We start from the raw sequence: 20,609 nt of genomic DNA on the forward strand, positions 1-20,609 counted from the left end.
ACAAATCATTAATGGCATACTAAGAATCAAATAAACAATATTTATTGCAATACTTTGTAATAAATAAATTGACAATGGCAATGCTGATATAGAACCATATTTAACTAACTCCCCAGTGAAACAAGAATGATCTAATAGTTCTCTATATCACAAAAGAAACGTTTGTTAACTGTCAAAGTGAAGGTAAATACTACAAATACTAGTTGTAAAATGGACTGGAATTTATCAAAGACGTTTGTTAAAATTTGTCAAGAATTCACTTGGTAGGGACGTTTAAAGCTGGGCACGAGTACCGAGTCATACTAGTCATGGTTAAATACACAAGTACCAATTTTTGTCAATGGCAATATAAGTACTTAGTTTCACTTTTTCAGATTGGCAGAACTTGTTTGCTCGATGGAATCACCAACCAAAAGGATGAATATGGTGAATGTCAATACACAACTAAATATAATCAGAAAGGCCCCTCTTGCTGGTGGAAAAAAGGAAAATCGACTCTATTCTCCATATATAATTGGAGAACAATACATATAATATGTTTCCTGTCCTTTATTTTTTTTTTCTAAATCATTTCTCATGTTAATGAACCTTTCCTTTTAAAATTTGATGACAAAATAAAACTGAAATTTCTTATGTCAATGACTGATATTTGCCAAAGGACCTGGTAGCTGTCCAATCACTTTTAGTAGAGTCTCCAATTATATTTTGTCCATCCACACGACTCTCTTACAATAATAATATATGTCACAACAATATAGAATGTATGCCACCATAAAAAGTATGGTAACGAACTTCTAATCATAAAATTAACAATGCACATATACCACCAGCAAGATAGAGCATAGCAGAATTGATGTTTGAAATCAAGCTAATTTGAAAGTATTTATCCAAGTGATGTTGCCGTAATTATTTCTGGGAAATGCAAAGAGATGGAAATTCCACTTCATGATTGAAACAGAACTTTGCTATGTTCAATATTCATATGGGTAATCTGGATCTCCTGAGGAAGAAGATGGTACTTGACACCATGGATCTCAAAGATCCTCTTCAATTCCAAGAGAAGTTCCGTTATCCTAATGTTTCGCTCACCGTAGTTCTGATGGTTGATGGTATGTTGCACAGATAAGCACAGCTTTAGCTTGTCCATATTCTCAATTCCTTTTGCTATCATGCTGTGTTTTGGATTCCAATACTTTGGCTTGCTCTCAATGTACCTAAACTCATAATCACACAAAGTGAAATATTAACCAAAATGAAGTTATCTCAATGCACTCCCTCTAATACATACTATTGGCAGTATAAATAAATAAAATAACAGTAGTTCCACATACAAAGAATAAGGAATAAATTAATTAAAAAACTTACATTTGTATTGATTTCTTGAGTGCAAGGATGGTCTCCATAGAAGTTGAAACATCAATGGTGAAATCAATTGAATCCCACATCTCTGGGCTCCTATAGAAATTGCTTATAGGCTTAGAGAGTAAAACTGCATTAGGGTAGTATATTTTCTCATTGTCATATCGAAGAAATACAGTTGTCAAGATATTCATCTCTTCCACAATCATCTGTAAATGCATGTATTAGTACACAAATGTAATTAGTACATAAAACCATTAAATTGGCATGCAAATGAAGTAAATTTTGTATATATGTTAGAAAAGAGGTGCAACACCTAGTGTAATGAAGTGAAGGAGAAAATGTACTATTAAAAGTATCCAAGGTAGAGATTCAAATTCCGAAATCAAGTCTAACAACTATTTTTATTTTCACTTTTTAAAATCTTTTTCATGTATATGCATCTTGAAAATGCACTCTAAAATTAAAGAAATCACAATTTACCTTGAGAAAAAAAAATATGCACTAATAATGAAAATAAATTTTGTATTGTCACTCAATTACTATGCCGTGCTCAATAAATTTGTTCACTTTGCATAATCATTAAACTCTTTTATTTTTCCCTTCTTGCATTCAAAAAATATTTTCCTAAACTTGTTTAATTAGAAAGGTTGGAAAATTACATGAACTCCATCAATAACGCAGCGGTCTCCAATATCAAAAGGGTGCATGACGAAGACAAAGATGATGGCCTCCAACACAGTCTTGCAAGTACCTTGGAAGGCAACACCTATCAAAACAAACTGTGTAATACAGAATAATATTATCTTGATCGTTGCCATCTCCATCAGCAAAAGCATCACAATGATTATTATCACACTAACAACTGCGCTTGCTATTTTGTGAAGCTGTTGCACTGCTGTTTTGGTATCATTCAGTGATTGTGCTAGAGCTTTTCGTTCATAATAAGCTCGAATCTGATAAAAGAAAATTAATTGAAGTTTAATTTTTATACATTGAGTATAAAGATGTTTATACCATTAATCTATTAAAAAATCACCCTAGATATAATTTTTAAAGAAATTATTACAAAATCAACACAACCTTATTTAAAAGACATACATTTACATAGTTTTACTTAATGTATCAGTTTGTTTACATTTAAAATAAGTATTTTTAAAATAAATAGTTTTTTAAAAAATACCATTAATAAGTAGATAGCATTTACTTTTCGAAATAAGAAGAATTTCTTTTAAGCAGAAATAGTTTAGACAAATGTACTAAAAAATAAAAACATCAAAAAAAAGTGATTTGTCTTGAAAATAATTTTTTTTAAAAAAAAAAAACCTACCTAAAACATAAGAATGTGTTTGACTTTTATTTTTAGTTTATCTTCTCTTTAAAAGAAGTACTAGTTGAGAAAAAACTTTCATGTAAAGCTTAAAAAAGGTGTTTTTCACAGAACCAAAACTTGAAAAAAAAAAGGAGATTTTAATTAAAGTAATAGGTAAAACTTTCTTATAGCTTACACGAAACTTACTCAACTTCTTTTCTTTGAATCTCAACTCAATCTAAAATATCATTTTTAATTTATTTTTTACTGGCTTCCTAATTTGAGTGTTTCACCGGCTACTCCATTAAATAATTCTAACAACTTTTATGTTTATTTGAAAAGTAAGTTTATGTTGATTAAATTAATTTTATGTAATATTTTTTATTTTATAAATATATTCATTCATATAAAGTGAGGCAATTAGTTTAAATGCATTAAAAAAATTAAATATGTTTGCCAAACAACTTTTAACTTAAAAGGAGTTTGAAAAAGCAGGAACAGAACAAAGTAAGTGATTTAATAACTTTGTAATTTGAGAAATATGATTCAACATCACTAGATGTGTGAAATTTAGTATCAAAACTTACCACCCAATTTCTAAATGAAGACCTGCTGATCTGTCCCGTTTCAAGTGCTCCTTCAAAGAGTGGAAATATGGTATGTATCTCAACCCTCTTCAAAAATCTCATGAGATCCTCCTCTTCAATATACCTTCAATAAATTAGAAAATACCATATTTTAATTAATTATCCTATTATCCTATTTTTTTTATATATATATATATATAGGTAATTATTTTCAGATGTTACTTATTAAAAAGTCAACCACCAGTTCAATGATTTCTGTCAATTAGTTAACTCAGTCTCAAACACATTATCAATGAAGCAATTTGCAACTCTGGCCCATCAAAATATTTCGTCCCACTTTATAGTTTACTCTTAATCTGATGGAGAATGTATTAGGAGCTGTGGAGAAAGTGCTTTTCTTGACCAATAAAATGGACCAGGCTAACACACCTGATCTTGGTGGGACAATTCACAATTCATCAGTAGTGCTTTGCTTGCGCACTAAATTTAATTAGATTGAATAAAAAAATGGAAATTGATCACCGACGATGAACAGAAGGTAATTCTTATGTTGGTGCAAATATATAATGGATCTGAGAGCCAATGTGGTGTGTTTGACGGCCTAAACCAAACCCGTTACCTTAGTGCACATTAAATTACTAATACTAAGTCTATAACAAATCCCCACGATAAAATTTGATAAAAAATAAAAAAGTAAATGTATGTTGTCAAAATAAACTTTTATTTTAAAGAAAGAGTGACAAGATCGAATAACACAAAATATTTATGAACTATTTATATTAAAATTGAAACATAGAAAGAAATAAAATGTAAAAATGAAAATAGTGGTATAAGAGAAATAAAATGCAAAAAAGTGTTTCAACGGAGAGAAATAAGCAAAAAGTAAGGGGATAGACTTTTTATTCAACTATTTTTTCTTAAGATAACTTTAACAATTCTTTAAAGTTTCATGATATGAAAAATTATTATTATTTTAAAAATGAAAAAAAAAGTGAGAGCTAGTCTTTCTTGACATCTTGTCCATTTGGGTGGAAGTTTTTTTTACTTGTTTAAAAAAATATATAGTTTCCTCTCATTTGAATAGAAAAAAAATATATTTTCATCTTATCTGTCTTTTTATCTGTTTCCTGCTTCCTTTACATAACAAGGGTCATCTACCTAAGTTTTTTTACAAAGAAATGTGTAGTCAAGTTAAAATATTTTAGTTTGATTCGGGTTCATTTGAAATATATTCTCTATTTAGTGTTTTTAAAAGATATTTTTTTCAATTAAATTTTCTATTTAAATGGAACTAACTCAATTAAATTTAAATTTATTTAAACCGAGTTAGGTTAGATTAGTGTATTTTAAAATAAGTAAATTTGACAAAAGAAATAAAATTTGCTATGAGTGCTCTTGTTGGGGTATTTGCTATTTTCTTCTGTTCTTTCTTTTGCAGCGTGACGGACTGTCACACTGAGCAACCAAAGAGAAGAAACACTTAGCACAAATTGCGGAAATGGGTCGATCAATGGAGCAGAGAAGTGAAATACAAAACAAATGGACCACTGACTCAGTACGAAATGAAGCACGAATTTGGTTTATTAGGTTCATGAGAATCATGACACGCCCTCTAGACTTAGTATTTATATATTTTAAGAGGATCATAAGGACCACAAAACAAATGTAAAAAATGAACGCGGGACCAAATCACCCAACCCACAATATATATAGAGTGCTATCTTATGACATCTGGGTCCGAACGTGCTCTTGCAATATCCTGTGACCTGTGGTGCAAATCCCATTCACCCTTCTCATTTTTCAATAATAACAACAACAACAAATTCAACCTCTTCATAGTAGTTTACTTGTAAGGGGATAAGTGCTGATCACAACCCTTAGCTTTGGATTGAACTACTCGAAAGTGGCTAACTTTTTTTGGGGGGTATTTTCTTATAGCGTTTGCTTGTATATTAAAAGAATAGAAGTACCTTAATTAATCACTCGTACTGTCCACTGTTAGTGGCTTAGAAATTTTGTGTCATGAAATGCTAAATTTTTAATCCCACCAAACAGAAGAAATACGGAAATTTGACCACGTTTTATACATGCATGCCTTAGATTTAAAAAGATAGAATCAATAAATATAATATTAACCCTTCAAGTTTGCATAGGATTTGACTTAATAATTTTATTCATGATCTACTGCAGCAATTTAAACTTAGCTAAGGTAAATGAATAGGAAAAGCATATTCTTACATCGATTTATTACTCTACAAAATAAATAATTTACTAATGGTCTGCCTTTTGGTAAGTTTTCGTTGACATGGACTTTTAATTACTGACGAAAATTAAATTGTTATAGTATTACTATTGTTTGTCTACATTAATACTAATTAAGAGTCCGTATAAACATACATTCAATTCAAGTATATTTAATTATATTACAACTCACTTTCATCCTTTTTTTTTCTAGGCCTCTTTACATTTTTCTTATATTACATATCCCATCTATTACCTTTTCTCTCTATATTTTCTCCCTTCTCTCTATCTCTCTTTCTTCCGCACCAATCAATCCACCCAAAATGAAGTGAATATTTATAATTTTTCATTCTAAAATGTATTTGTTCGTGACAGGGTCAACTATAGCTAGTCAGAGATCTGATGTTTGGGTCTCAGAGAGAACCAATAACTATGGTTTGTCCAATTTAAATGAGTATCACATACGATAAATTTTAACAACCAAAAATTTTAAACACTTAATTAATAATTCTTTTTTTTTCTCTCTCTTTCTTTCTATCACACTACATCATCAATCAAATCAAATATTTATCTCTTTTCTCTTTCTTTCTCTCTAAAGTTATACAGAACTCAAGATTTTCCAAAAAAAAACATTTTTCATCACATAAATAATAAATAATGGAGAGGATCAAGGATCCTCGTAGATCCTTGGACTATATTCACAATTAAACATTGGTTTCATAAGGAAAAATGAAAAAGAGTACCCAACTCTAAAGAGATATAAGAGAGAAGAAAAAAATATGTAACCACATGTAAGAAGAATGAAAAATAGAGAAACTAATAATTGAAGATTTGAAGGAGTAGTATCAACATCAATACAATTGTTAAACATTTATATTTTATAATTTTCGTCCTGATTTATTTTCTAAATTTGAAGTGGAAAACATATTAGTCAGTTAGCAAAATCTCACATCAACTTAATATTTTCTATTTCATTTTAATCCTAAAAAAAACACTACACGAGATTCTTAAATAAATAAAAAACCAACATGTATGATAACCAAATCCAAAACCTAAACTAATAAAATGCATAATTTCAAGAGAGAAAAAAAAAAACCACAACATGCAGCACTTACTTGGCGCCAGGTTTGGCAACGTTCTTGAAAATCCTCTGAGCACAGTTCCTAGCCTCCCACTCACTACTAATCTCAGACTCCGCGTTGCCAAAATCATCCACAGTCCTCGAAATAGTGGACAAGCCGGAAGACCTAACATAGTTAACAAGCCTCTTCACGCTCCACGCTGTAGCGGTGCTCTCCATGCTCAGCTTCCTCAGCTTCTCCATATCAATCTTCCTCGATCCGAACCTCTTGGACTTGTACAAGTTCTTGGCATTCCACCTCGCGGGCATCGACTTCGATCCCGCGAGGTGGTGCTGCCGCAGCACCTCCTCGGCGTCTTCCATCGGAGGACCCGAGAGGGTCTCGAGAATGTAGTGATGGAAGACGCTCTCCTTCATTCTGTCGAAGTAGGTGGTGACGTGGAACGAGGACGCGAGCATCTTCACCAGCACGATCTTCACGAGCCAGATGGTAGCGCCCACTAACACTGCTACTAGGGCTTGGAAGACCTTGTTGAGGAACTTGTGGTTCTTCTTTTGGACGTCGTTGAACACCATGCTCCAGTAGGAGAGTAGCACCAGGCCTAGCCACATGCAGTTTCTTATGCTGTTTCGGAGTCCGTAGATGAAGTACAGCACCTTCTCTCGGAGCATGAAGTTTCGCTCGAGGATGAACACCGTTAGACCTACCACCCACCCTGAAATCCATGTATATTGTTAACATCCATCAAACCCTATTTCCGGTGAAATTATTTCATGTTTTGGGACAATTATGGTATCAATTAATCTTCACATCACAAGTAGCATATTGCTGTTAATTTTTTCTTGTAAATTGAAAATTCCAATTTTATTTTTAGTAGCCATGATAATGGGAAAGATCGGGTACACCATGTTATGTTATATGGATATCTACAAATTGTGTATATAATTGCCGATATCCACACACACACATATGTTAAAATATAAAATTTTAAACAAAAAAAAACATATAGTTATACTAAAAGGAAATAATTTTAAAATATATATTAATGCTAGAAATGAATTAGAGCATTTTACTTTATATATAATTATCGGAATTTAAATAAATTAAAAGTATGGGGTACCCTGCAGGTACAAGTACCATATTAATTTACGTCCAGTCCAATTAATGACCGAATATTCATTTTATTATTAATTTTTAATTCATAAACGACATTAGCTACAAGTATCCGCTAGTACGGATTTTAATAAAGAATCGAAAGAAAAAATGAGATGATAATGAGAGTGAAGAAAAAATTAATATATATTTATAATTACCAGAAACCAAACGGCCACTGAACGTGACCATTGCCATCACACACCACCTCCAAATCTCCAATCCCAAAAGGTGCATGTTCGTTATGGAAGATATGGTCAAAGAACACACCAAGCATGTCAATATGTTGAGGAACAAAATCCACTCCATCATGAGCCTCCACTTGATTTTGAACTTCCTCTTTTGGTGCAACTTTGGGCCATGCTCCGAGCCATCCTCCTCGGTCTCATCCTCATCCCATTCCAAATCCAAATCGTTATCGTCGTCATCGTCATCGTCATCGTTGGAAGAGAACTTATAGGTGGGTTGAATAATGTCACTCTCTTCAGCAACTTTGTTGCGGGGGACATTATAGTTGTATTCTAGGATTCGGGATTTGGGTTTTGAGAAGCTGAGACGGTTAAGAGCTCTGACTTTTAAGGGATGTTTGGGTTTGTCCTGATGGTTTTCGGATTCCATGGAGGGTGGTTTAGGGTTATGCTGGTCGAGGAAGACAACAACTTGGTCTGAGGACCTTGTTTTCTCCATTATTTTAGGATAGTGGGCACTTTCTTGCTAAAAGTTGATGAGAGAATGGAGACTTAAAAACAAACTTATATAGAAGTTTACACTAAACTTATCAATTTGGATCCGCGAGAGTAGTTTGTGATTTTTATACAAGTTTAATTAATTTTTTCAATTAATTTGATTACCAAATGTACCAATAAATTTTCATGCTGTGATAAATTATTTAATCAAACAAATATTTAATAAATCTAACTAAGTGATAAATGAAGATAATTATTCTGATCTTTTTAATAAATAATAAATGAAGTTATATCTCTTTAAAAATGTTATAAAATAATGCTTATCGAAAATGTGCATGGGTCCATGTTATTAATTTATGTAAAATTTGATCAATAATAATAATAATAACAATTTAATTCACCAAAAAAATAATAACAATTTCGCTCTAGAAATTAGGAGGGCTAGCTGTGTAATACTCCCTCGGATTACAGCATGAAAATTTAATGGTGAATATGTTATTTAGTTAGGTGATTATAATTAAGGCGCGCAAATTATATTGTCTTAAGTTTCAAATTATTTTTACTTATTATCATTGCAATTTAATACTTCCCGGGTCTTTATTATAAGACACCACTTAAAAGAAATTAATGATCATTTTTATAAGGTAATTTATAATTTTATACAACATTTTTTTCCATTTCTTATTCATATTAATTCTCTAAGTATTATATAGTTTTTATTGATAGTGATGCATAATCTCCTTGAATTTTAATATTTTTACATCACCCACAATAAGTTAGTGACTATTAATAAGGATAAAAATGATACATTAGTAATATTTAAAAAAAATCAATAAAATAAATGTATTAACTCTTTTTATTGGTCTATGTGATTATATCTAAAGTGTACGTCTTATAATAAGTACATGAGAGTATAGATTATTTCAATTACTCTTTCTTTTTTTTTTGTTTTTCATAAAGCTTATTGTGAATTAAGCATGCACAATACACAATACGAGTAAATCAAATAATAGATAATAGATGAAGTATATTCACCAAAAAGAAATGCAGCATATTACAATTGTAGGAATTAAATCCTTTCGATCTATAAGATGAGTTGTAAGGCCAAGGGGAAAAAAAGAGGAAAAAAAGTCAAGATTTGATCCTCTAAAGTGGGTTGAAAAGTTAAAAAACAATGAAAGAAGAAAAAGTAATTTAATATCCTCCGTTATCAGAAACTAACGTTCTAATATAATAACATTTATAGTTAAAAAAAATTTAAATATCATTTCAATCCTTATAATTTAATTTTTTTATTTTTTATTCTTATAAAATTATTTTTTATTTTTAATATGTGTAAATTATATTTGTTTTACTTTTAGTTCTTAAAGTATTTTAAATAGCATTTTACATAATGAAAAAAGTATCATCTAAAGTGTTATAATGATGAAAAATAAAATGAATCTAATTTAAAAGTACAAAAATAAAAATATGATTTTAAAAAAAATTAAATTACCAGAAATAAATAAATAAAAAAATTCCATACGCTCTACCTTGAAAATTAGTGTGGCTGAGGAGGAGGGCCAGCATGACAGCGCGTGCGCACTGCGTACAAGCACTTTTTGAAAACTTCATGATATGGAAATGCAACTTGCCTAAATTCTAGGCTGAATTGCAAAAGTCAACTTGCAAATGTTTGTGATAATTTTTGCGCGCGTGATTTTTTATTGTAGAGTAGTGATATTTGAATATTTTATCACTTTAAAAATTTCATTATTACATATTTTTCTCTCTCAATCATATCATATTAATTATTTTTTTTACACTCGTATCATATCACCTCGGCTGTTTGTTTCACCAAATTAAGGTTGTTACATTTTCTAATTTGTTATTCTTAAAAATATAACATGTGAATATCATCCTTGGATTTTTTTAAAAAAAATTTAAAAAAATGTGTTTGACTATATTTTAATATTCCTGATAATTTTAAAATTCAAAATAATTAAAATAAAAAAAAGTTATATGTGTTGGACAATAAAGTTTTACATGGGAGAATCACTCTCTCACCTCTTGCTCATGGCATACGGATGCAAGAAAGCGTGATAAACAAAAGAAATTATAACATTCTCGTAAATCAATAATACTTAAGTTTTTTTTTTAAAAAAAGACTTATAACAGATGTGAGAATATATATTCTCAAGAATCCATCAAGATTTCGTTAAATAAATGCTATCTTGCATTTTTTTTCTCTTCTCTTTTTTATCTCTCTTAGTGTCAACTAGAATAAAAATATACTAAAAATTTAATTACTAATTTTATATTCTCGAAGTTTCTACAATGATATCTACTGATAAGAGAATTTCGCACACACAGTAAATTGTTAACATATTCATTGTGGTTGAGAGACAATTAAGAGTGTTTTGCAAACTTGTATTAAATTAATATTATAAATTATTTTGAGCTTAATTAATAAATTCATTGATATATATATATATAAGGAAATTATTTTAAATTATTTAGTTTTAATAATTTTTATTATTAAACTTATGAAAAATTAATTCTTAAGTAATAATAAAATATTAAATAAAGTATTTAATTAAGTTATGTATCAAAACGTATTTATATGCGCGAGAGGATAATAAAACTAATAATTCTTTAAGAGATGAAATATAAAAAAAAAAAATGTGTCAAAAAGATATATAGTGTTAGTAGCTAGCTTTCTGAATGTTTGACTGTAAATAGCTCTGAATGCGTCGATAGTGAAGGCTGATCATGCGCATGAAAAGAACATCATGATGAAATGAAACACACTTTCCATCATATAATTCAGATCATATGCGGCAATGTCATGCTACACTAACTTGTGAAGCATTAATAATGCATATCTATTGTTGAATAATATATGAATGTTATTGAATAGATAGATATATCGATCACCAAAGAAAAAGTTGCAGTACGAGGTCAAGAAAGTGCCCCATCGACTACGTTTAAGCGCATCTATTGTGGTTAAAAAGGATACCATTTCAACAAATTATAATATTAAGCAAATAGCAACATGATGCTAAAAAGACAATGTGTTCCATCCACTTGTCGGCTAACGGTATGAGAATGAGATCTTCAAAACACCTTGGTGGGGATATTCCCCTAAAGTGTCAAGTATAAAGTATTTGCAAAACAAAGACACTCTAATACTAATTAAGTAATTAAAATTTTAACTTCTAAGTATATGGTTCTTAATTATTTTTTAATACATATTTTAATACGTTGAATATTTTTTTAAAATCTTTTAACAGTCAAAACTTTCTGTTTGGCAGAATAAAATCACATATTAAATAAAATTGAAAATTAAATATATATTTCTATTTTAAAATAAAGAAATCAAAATTATGAATGTCAAAATATTAAAAGACAAAAATGCATTTAACCCTAAAGTTTATTACTTTCCAAGATAGTGCTTTTTATTAACTTCTGTGGAGAATCATTTTACGTAGACCCTTGCAATAATACCTTCTCACTCTGCAAAACACTGCCTTCTCTCTTACTAAAACTTAAACATAATAATTGCCCTTATTATTAGCGCACAACTCGATGGAATCATCATCCATATATATAGTTAGATTTGCTAGTGGAGAAATGGCTGACCCAGAAGAAGGGAAGGGATGCAACAGGACGGTGGAAGGAAAAGAAAAATGTGGTTTTTGAGGTTTCTCGAATGGGGTCGGTGATGATGAGTGCTAAGTCTATCTGGCCAGCATTTGAAAGCAGGGACAGACACTGGAGTTATTTTAGTGGGTTTGATTCTACTAATGCAGAACTGTAGAAGAAAATGCATAATTGAACCAAATCAATGTGAGAAAGGTACCACACAACAATTATACCGTGCATAACACAGCTTTTGTGTGAATTGCATTTGCTTATTTCAACACTTGATGCTACTGATGGCAATTCGTAGAATACTAAATTTAAAATACAGAAATCTTTGTTTTGCTTGTGTTAATAGTGAAAATTATACTTTTAGGAAAGGAATATATATCATAATAAACTAAATAATTTTTACAAAATGATTCTATTAATAAATAAATAATTTAAAGATGAGACATAAAATTTATTTTTAATTATAAATTATTTTTAATCAAATAAATAAGTTTAATAATTTTTAACTTATTAAAAAATTATCTAATATTTAATGTATATAATAATAATAATTTTGATAAAGATATTTATTTTTAATTATAATAATATCATACAATAATCTATAAAATGATTTGTAAGTAACTTTTATAGTAATGTTTTTAATTGAAAGTTTAATTTTGATAATTATTATACTTTGACAATAATAATTTCTATAATAAACAGAAATAGAGATTGGAGAAATAGAGGTTTCAAGAATAAATAAAAATTGAAAAAAAAATAAAGGATTTAGAAAGATACACTAAAGTAGAAAGACATGAATTCATAAAAGGTAAAAATTAAATACATATATGTAATGATCTTCTAAACATGTAGTCAATTTCGATTTGAGACATTATTGGTGTTTAAAGAGTTAAGTGATAATAATTCAATCCATTGAAAATTAATAATCAAAGGTCTTATTTATAAACTTCTAATACTATTGGTCGAATTTTATGATTTCGACACAAATTCAATTCTTGAAAAGATCTTGTTTTTAAATGCTTTCCAATCCCACATGTGTTAATGAAGTCATCAAAATTGTCATTTTCTATCAAAATAAATTCCTTTAAGAACACATTCAACTTTTTGTATTTTAGTTTTCACTTTGATCACTTTTGGATGCATTTTTCATGTTTTTCTCGAGACAAATTCATCAACACAACACATAAGTTCTATATCTTAAACAAATTTTACCGAACATAGATAATAATATGTTAACCATGTCCGTGTTCTCTATATTAGAGTGTTTGGGTATTTAAAGTAAGCATTATTTATTTGAGGTATATAGTTTTACATTTTTTACTTTTCAGTTCTTACACATAAAAATGATCCAATTTAGTACTTACACAATTCATTTTAAATCCGTTTTAGTCTCTACCGTTTAAAAAGAGTAACGCCATTGGTAATGCAGTTGACATGAATTCTAATTGTCGAAGACCCTTGTTATCGTCGACGTTGGGTTCTTCCACAATCATTTCCTTTATAATGATGAAGTAACCCTATATTGGGTCTTCTCCTTCAATCTCTCACAACATTACTTGCTGAGTAACATCAGGGATTAATTAATGTATAGGGACTAAATATGCAAATAGAGGGACCAAATGAATAATTTTATCTTATTTGTATTTCTAACTTTAGAAAGGTTACATGTTCTTGAAACAAACTTGCCAGAGTTCTTGTTCTTCGCTTTCTAAACTTTCTAAAACATTAAAATGAACATTTTTCTTCCTTCTATGATACAGTTCTTAAAATTTTATAAAATAATTTAAAGAAAAATTAGAGAAGACAATCCAACACACCTCCTTGTAAACTTAATTATCACTGGTGAAATCTATGCACGTTGGATAATCATTTGGAGAAAGATACTCTGTAGATATGTTTGAGTAAGCGTTCGCAAGCCTCAAAATTGTGTTGGCCCGTTGGATGTGCATTGAAACATGCACCGTATGCTCTGTCTGAAAGTACTTATAGAAAGGAGCTAACCATATAATCCAAACATGCTAATACAAGGACGAAATTCAAGCAAAGTTGTTTTCTCAACTACCTGTGGTTGTTCTTAAACTGCGTTGTGGTCCTGTGGAAGAACGTGAATCTTGTTTAACAGGTATACATTGAAAAGAAATTAACTTTGTACAAGGACCAGTTTGAAAACTTTAAAACTGTGAGAACCAAAAATTTGAGTATTTTGTAGAAAATAAAAACATACTTGAGATACTATTTTTTACTCAAGCCGGCCAAAAAAAAAAAACTATTCTATATTCATAAAACATCGATACATTTTTAACAAACCTGTGTGACACATCATGGGTTTAAGAAAAATATAAATCAGGGAGATATTGAAGATATTGGTTGTGCAAATAATATCCAACAACATTACACAGTATATTCCCTTGAGTTTCTTTCCCTACGTTGCATGAAACATACAATTTTGTTCAAGAAATCAAGTCCCCCCAAGTCCATTGTTTGCTTCACGAAGTGACAAAAACACGTTAAATTGAAAGAAAACTTATGATAACGAGCATGCATCCCCGTCTCTATCAGCAAATAAGATGCTATAAATTGTGGTACACAATATAAATACAATTAGATGTAATATGCCGTTAGAAAATTAGCAAGGGCTTGAGTACTATACCCTAGCCCGAGCATGCTCCATAGCAATTCTGAATGATCATGTCACCGTTGGAAGCTACACTGATGTGTTATAGAGAAATTCAGAGCAAATGTATGACAACCCATGCTGCCAATCATGATGGTAACAGTCTACAAAGTAAATTAGCAAAGCTTTTATCACTTCCCGATCTTCACAATGAACTCCAGGTTTAATGACTTTGAGGGAGTTCCTAGGCTGGCATTTCAAGTTATTTTTCAGATCTTTCCTTCCCCAGCAAGTCCAGTTTTTGTTTGTAAAAATCTTCAAAATGAAGTACAAAGTTTTCCAGATCACCGGCAATAGCCAACAGCAGATTCAACAGTCACAGCATGCTTTACATGAACCGAGTGGAAAATACCAAATCGATGGATGATTGGTCTTGCCATCCCAACAGTTTGGAAATGATGATGACACATCTCTTTGGTGGACCCATAGAAGCGGACTACAATCTCATTTTTCAAAAAGCCATGTCATCCATCTAGACAAGCAATGTCTATGAAGGTACTCAGGTAAATCTACCTAGAAAAAGAAGTAACTATAAAATCAGTGTAACAGTAGAGTGCCAGTTTATTTCACCTTTATCAAGAGCTATAAATTTTCTACATATCCTTCAACAAGAAGTCAGTTCAAATAAAAAAAGGTGAAATGATTCAAAAATTAAAGCTTTAAAAATAATACAAGGGACCACAAATTGGATGGAGAGGAGCATATTTATCAGCTCAAAATGATATTTGAGCACTGGTAATCAAAAGAAAGATAAAATCCTTAAATCAAACAGTAACTATTTTACAAATAATAACCAAATTATCTATAGCAATTAAACTAATTAAATGCAAGGCTAATCATATTTGAAAACCAAGGTAGTCAAAAGAGACAAATTAATTGATGTATATAAACTAAAAGCCATGGTTAAATAAGACAAGTGACATAAATATGGTACAACACAAACATAGGGATAAGATAAATCATAAAAATCAAAGGATACAACATGTTTATTAAACAATGTGTAAAATTAATATAAAAGACAAATCATTAATCACAAGAGAGAATTGACACTTTAAAAATGAATGAGTCATGACTCATTATAGTCATTGTAAGATGCTACAATTTATCTAATTATTGTGATATTTTCATCTGCGTTGATGCAAAAATTTAAACGAAAAAAAGTAAAAAGAAAAATTATAAAATGCAGTTGGGAGTATTCAAAGTGTTCAAGAAGCAGCCTGTAGCCGGCAGAAATATGACACAATATGGTTACTATTTTGAAATGAGTGTGCTTCCTTGAATCAATGACTAATATTCAATGCAGCTATTCAGCAGATTTTAGCAATCAAAACATATATCAGGCACAATCATTTTTTTTTCCTAATTTGAATGTAATCATGCAATTCTATGTCCATAATCACAGCTTCAAATTCACCTACTAAGGTGAATCCTGCTTTTTCTGGCAATGTAAATCTCATCCATTGGATGAATTATTATGAACAAAATCAAAGAGTTTTCTGCCACAAACGCTGCAAATATGATTCTGTCCACTAAAGTTTAATCAGCCTAACAGTTAATTCAAAGATATGGAACTTACACTGCTCCAAGCTGAAGAGTACCCATCAGTTGAAAGCAACCAACTTCTAGTATTTGACGGAAAAACCAACTTCTGGCTTGCAGAATCATAATCTAGTAGCTCGTCATCACCATCATCATGGCGGTCATAGGTCCTCCTCTTCTTTCTAGCCTTTTTTTTTCTCCTACCTTTTACTCTAACTGAACAATCTTCTTCTGATGGACCATCCTCATCTGACAATGCATGTTTATTAGAGTTACGGAAACCAATTTGATTATTCATAAATACAGACTCCCAGGACTCAGGGGTCTGGCATTCTTTTGACAGTCTATAGTAAAGAAGCCATGACAGAAGTCCCAAATACTTTATCACTTCTATAATTTTCATCTTATATTTGCTCTTGAAGATTGGGGTCAAGCTATTAGGATTGTTTGGGATTGCAGACATCTTTGACACAATTTCATTGATTTTTTCTTGTGTCTCCCAAGCCTCTTCATCACGTAAAAGGCGAAGAAGCTGCCTCCCCTGAGTCATCACAGCATTAAACAGCAGTAACTGGTCAATAGATCCATAAGAACCACACTTAAAAAGTACAATCACAAACAAATTAGAGACATCATTGAAATGTTTAAGTTCCAATTTTGGGCCGAGAGATTTACAAAGCGATTCCACAAAGTGGCATAAGTCCTGGTCTTCAAGAGTAATAAGAAGACGCCCACACAAAGAGGAAAAGGCCTGCTGCATGAGGAATTCGTTTACAACATCCCATACATCTCTGAATTCCTCTTTATACATTAAATTAATGAAATAACGCACAAAGAATGACCTATCAACGAAAAAAATATCGCCATCCTTGACTGACTCAGCAAACTCTTCAGATGACCAAAATTCAGGCACATTTTCGAGAAAATTTTCCACCGTTTGCAGGACGTCCAAATCAAGAAAATAGTGGGGCTTTGTAGCAACCACTGCTGGTGACTGTCCATGCTTTCCTTTCCACTCCAGCTCCTCCCAACAAATATCCCTATTTTTAAACGCAAATTGGGACAGTGCCCTGAAACCTTTCCCCTGCTCTAGTCCACCTCCAGAGGAAGAGCAGGAAAACCACTGCAATACACGCTTAGGATTACCTGCATAAGCAATCAAACCCACAAAACAAGTTCAACAAAATGGACAGCTGCTACACACAATTGTTTCGCTATCATCACAAATTCACATATCATAGTAAGTAAAGTCCAATTTAATGAAAATCACAGCACCCAACACATATAAATAAAGTTCAACCAGAAACCGTTCAACAATCACCACAAGGTGAAATCAACAAATATTACACTGTTTTGAAACAGAGAGAAACAATATATCACTATAAACAACCTACAATGCAAGCATGAACAAACAAGAGAGTAGAATAAAGGAGTAACACCCAATTTTCACCCCATAATGCATTTTTCATCAATTTTGTTGATTTAATCCTTCAAATATCCAACAATTCAATCTCTCTATCGACTTCACATCACAAATGCACCATTTTCCCTCTATTTTAAAATCTACCGCGACAGCAATTTAAAACCTACCAACCTACACAGAAGAAATAAACCAAAAAACAAAGAATGAGCAAACGAAACTAACCTTGAAAAAATTTATTGAGCACGTGACTCCTCCTCGCCAAAACGGAACCTGGTTTGTGCGGCGCCGTGTCGAACATCAAATGCAGGAGCTGAGAGGCCAAATCCCGCTTCACCCCACTGGTTCTGAGCAAATTCCGAAACAGGTCACGCTGATCGAGGGAAGTTACGCAGTTCAATCCCGCGACAGTGTTGCAGAGCCACAACCGCGCCTCGGAGCGACCCACCGTGGACCAAATAACGGTTTCCAAGTCGTTGAGAATGGAGATTCTCGAACGAGTTGAATCGTCGTCGTTTACGACGTCGTTCCAATTCGGCTCCGACAGGAACAGCTCGATCATTTTTGTTCTTTCTCTGAATGAATGAAGTTGTGTGGATTGATAAGTTGGAAAACTCTGGAAACCCTAACCAAAAGCAAGGGAAATGGTCACGCAGTTCCCAACTAGCATGTCAACCTCCTTTCAAAAATTTCAAAAAAAACAAAAATATTCAAGGAGGCGGTTGTTTGTTTTAAGAATTTAATATAATTACAAAACATTTTTAGCCAATTTAATTACAAAGCATTCATGTTTTAAAAAATATATATTTTAAAATTATTGATTTTTTAATACTTTTTTTGAAAATTATATTTAAAGTAATTTTTAATTAATTCATAACTTATAATATATAAATATTTAGGGTTACTATTTGTTTAGTTCCTAATTTTTTAAAGATTTTTGTTTGAGTAAATTATAGTGACCACCTTTATGTTTTATTTGAATTGTCCAAGAACCCCCTCCATTTGAAAACATTACTTTGGTATCCCTCCCTAATGACATTAAGTTTTGTTTAGTTTAAAAGTTGAAACTCAAAATTATTCCCTTATTACAGAATTACATATATACCATCCGTGCTTTTCAAACATTATGTATGCTAGTCCTTTTTTGTCTCAAATCTAGACAATCAATTGAGAGATTCGCAAGTACCCCCCAATTTGAATTGTAATGCACTAATCTAAGTTTGGCCGCACCTCAAATATCTCTTATCTATGGTGATGTTTTCACTTTTGGAATTTAGGAACTTGAATCGTTGCTAGAAAGGACAACTCTACGTCGGAGGTCCCTAATTTGAGTTGTACGAGATCAATGTACACCGATACGACATTTAGTGTTTAAACACCTTTTATAAGCTCAATTGCTTGGTTGGGACTTTGGCTTTTAGGAACATCAATTGATGGGGGAGTGAGAAAGTGAAGAAAAATAGAGAGGAAAGAGGTGTGTTGGTGTTGGTCGGGTGGTTGGGGAAGGTCATAGGAGGGAAGAGAAATTAGAGAATGTTTTGGTAAGGAAGGAGATGGGTCTCTTTGACACGAAATAAAAGTTTAAAATTTTTTTATGGTTTGAAATTTCAAGGTGACAAGTTTATATTTTCTGTGAAATTTCAAGATGACAAGTCCATATTCTCAAAAACAATGGTAATGCAAATCGACAATCCAAACTTGAAAAGGTTGAGGGATATCATGTGTAATGTTTGAAAAACATAAGGGTGATGTGTATGTAATTGTGGATATGGACGTGTTTTGGAAAATAAATTACTTACAAATCACATGTCAGTCATGTAACTAGGCGAAGTTAATGTCATTTGGGGCATAGATGGTACCACTTAACAAGAATGCAAAAGTTAGTGGTTTTTTTTAGGTTGAAACAAAAAGAAGGAATACTTGTGTAACTCGAATAAAATATAAGGGTGTCATTGTAATTTGTTTTCATTCTCTAAACTTTTTTATGGGTTAACTTTATTTTTAGTCCCTGAATCTTTCCAACTTTTCACTTTTAGTCCCTAAACACATTTTTTACCAGTCTTAGTCCCTAAACTTTTAGTTTGTTAATGCTTTTAATCTTTATCGTCAAATAACACCATTAAATGATAGCGTGATGTAACATTTAGTGACAAATAATTTTCTGGAGATTTAAAATCTCCAAAAATAACTTTGTCAAAATAAATTAAACAATTTCTAACAGTTAATAACCACACAAAAAATGTCATTGCCTTTTCTAGATTTCACCTTTTCCTCTGTCAATCAATACAAGCTGAATTAAAAACTAAACTAAACTCAAATCCAAAATAAATAAATAAACAAAGAAGAATCAATAGAGACAAAAATCCATATCAAAACCAATAAGATTTTATCTAAGAAGCACGAACACGGACACAAGACACGACACGAAGACGGGGACATGACAATATTAAAAAGCATAAGGACACAAGGACACGCACATATATAATAATCAACATGACAAAAAAATAAATTGATCATTAAGATTTATATATTCATCTTAAAATAACTTAAGCTTTAAAATTTATCAAAAACCCCAAGTCCCCAACTCACTTGAGCATAACCTTAAATCTCCAATGTCCCAATTGGCAATCGCACAAAAAAAGGGAAGGAATAAGGGAACATCACGCAAATAGGGGAAGGAAGTGAAAAAATCAAACTTTGTTCTGGACCTTCTGGTGCAAGTGTGACAACGGGGTCATTGTCGGTGTGAGTCTAACGGCGTGTTCTGGTGTGACGATGACATGGTCTAGTCCGAGGTTGTTGACGAGTGATGACGAGTTTCAAGTCCTGAGTTGTTGACGACGAGGTTGTTTGGTTCGAGTTTAAGAGTTTAAGCAACAGCATTGGTGAGGTTGTATCGTGCGACGACATCGCTAATGAACAAA

The 20,609-nt window shown here is 31.4% G+C and overlaps 2 protein-coding genes across 4 annotated transcripts; both read right to left on the minus strand.

Annotated features, from left to right (window-relative positions):
• Positions 1-626: 626 nt before the first annotated feature.
• LOC114389065 (mechanosensitive ion channel protein 10-like) lies at positions 627-8,481 on the minus strand. The gene is made up of 6 exons (XM_028349658.1): positions 7,895-8,481; positions 6,615-7,296; positions 3,259-3,382; positions 2,022-2,315; positions 1,366-1,568; positions 627-1,214 (listed from the first exon to the last, which is right to left on the minus strand). The coding sequence occupies exons 1-6, from the start codon at positions 8,418-8,420 to the stop codon at positions 944-946; spliced, it is 2,100 nt and encodes a 699-aa protein (XP_028205459.1). The 5' UTR covers positions 8,421-8,481; the 3' UTR covers positions 627-943.
• Positions 8,482-14,378: 5,897 nt separating this feature from the next.
• Positions 14,379-18,366, minus strand: LOC114391264. 3 transcript variants are annotated; one of them, XM_028352332.1, is made up of 3 exons: positions 17,911-18,366; positions 16,303-17,411; positions 14,379-15,235 (listed from the first exon to the last, which is right to left on the minus strand). In XM_028352332.1, the coding sequence occupies exons 1-3, from the start codon at positions 18,245-18,247 to the stop codon at positions 15,191-15,193; spliced, it is 1,491 nt and encodes a 496-aa protein (XP_028208133.1). In that variant the 5' UTR covers positions 18,248-18,366; the 3' UTR covers positions 14,379-15,190. The 3 variants fall into 3 exon arrangements, with proteins under 3 accessions (XP_028208133.1, XP_028208132.1, XP_028208134.1); XM_028352331.1 differs by having other exon boundaries at positions 14,379-15,239; XM_028352333.1 differs by having other exon boundaries at positions 14,379-15,255.
• Positions 18,367-20,609: the final 2,243 nt, after the last annotated feature.

The sequence above is a fragment of the Glycine soja genome, chromosome 16 (assembly GCF_004193775.1).
Source record: "Glycine soja cultivar W05 chromosome 16, ASM419377v2, whole genome shotgun sequence".
NCBI classification, from domain to species: domain Eukaryota; kingdom Viridiplantae; phylum Streptophyta; class Magnoliopsida; order Fabales; family Fabaceae; genus Glycine; species Glycine soja.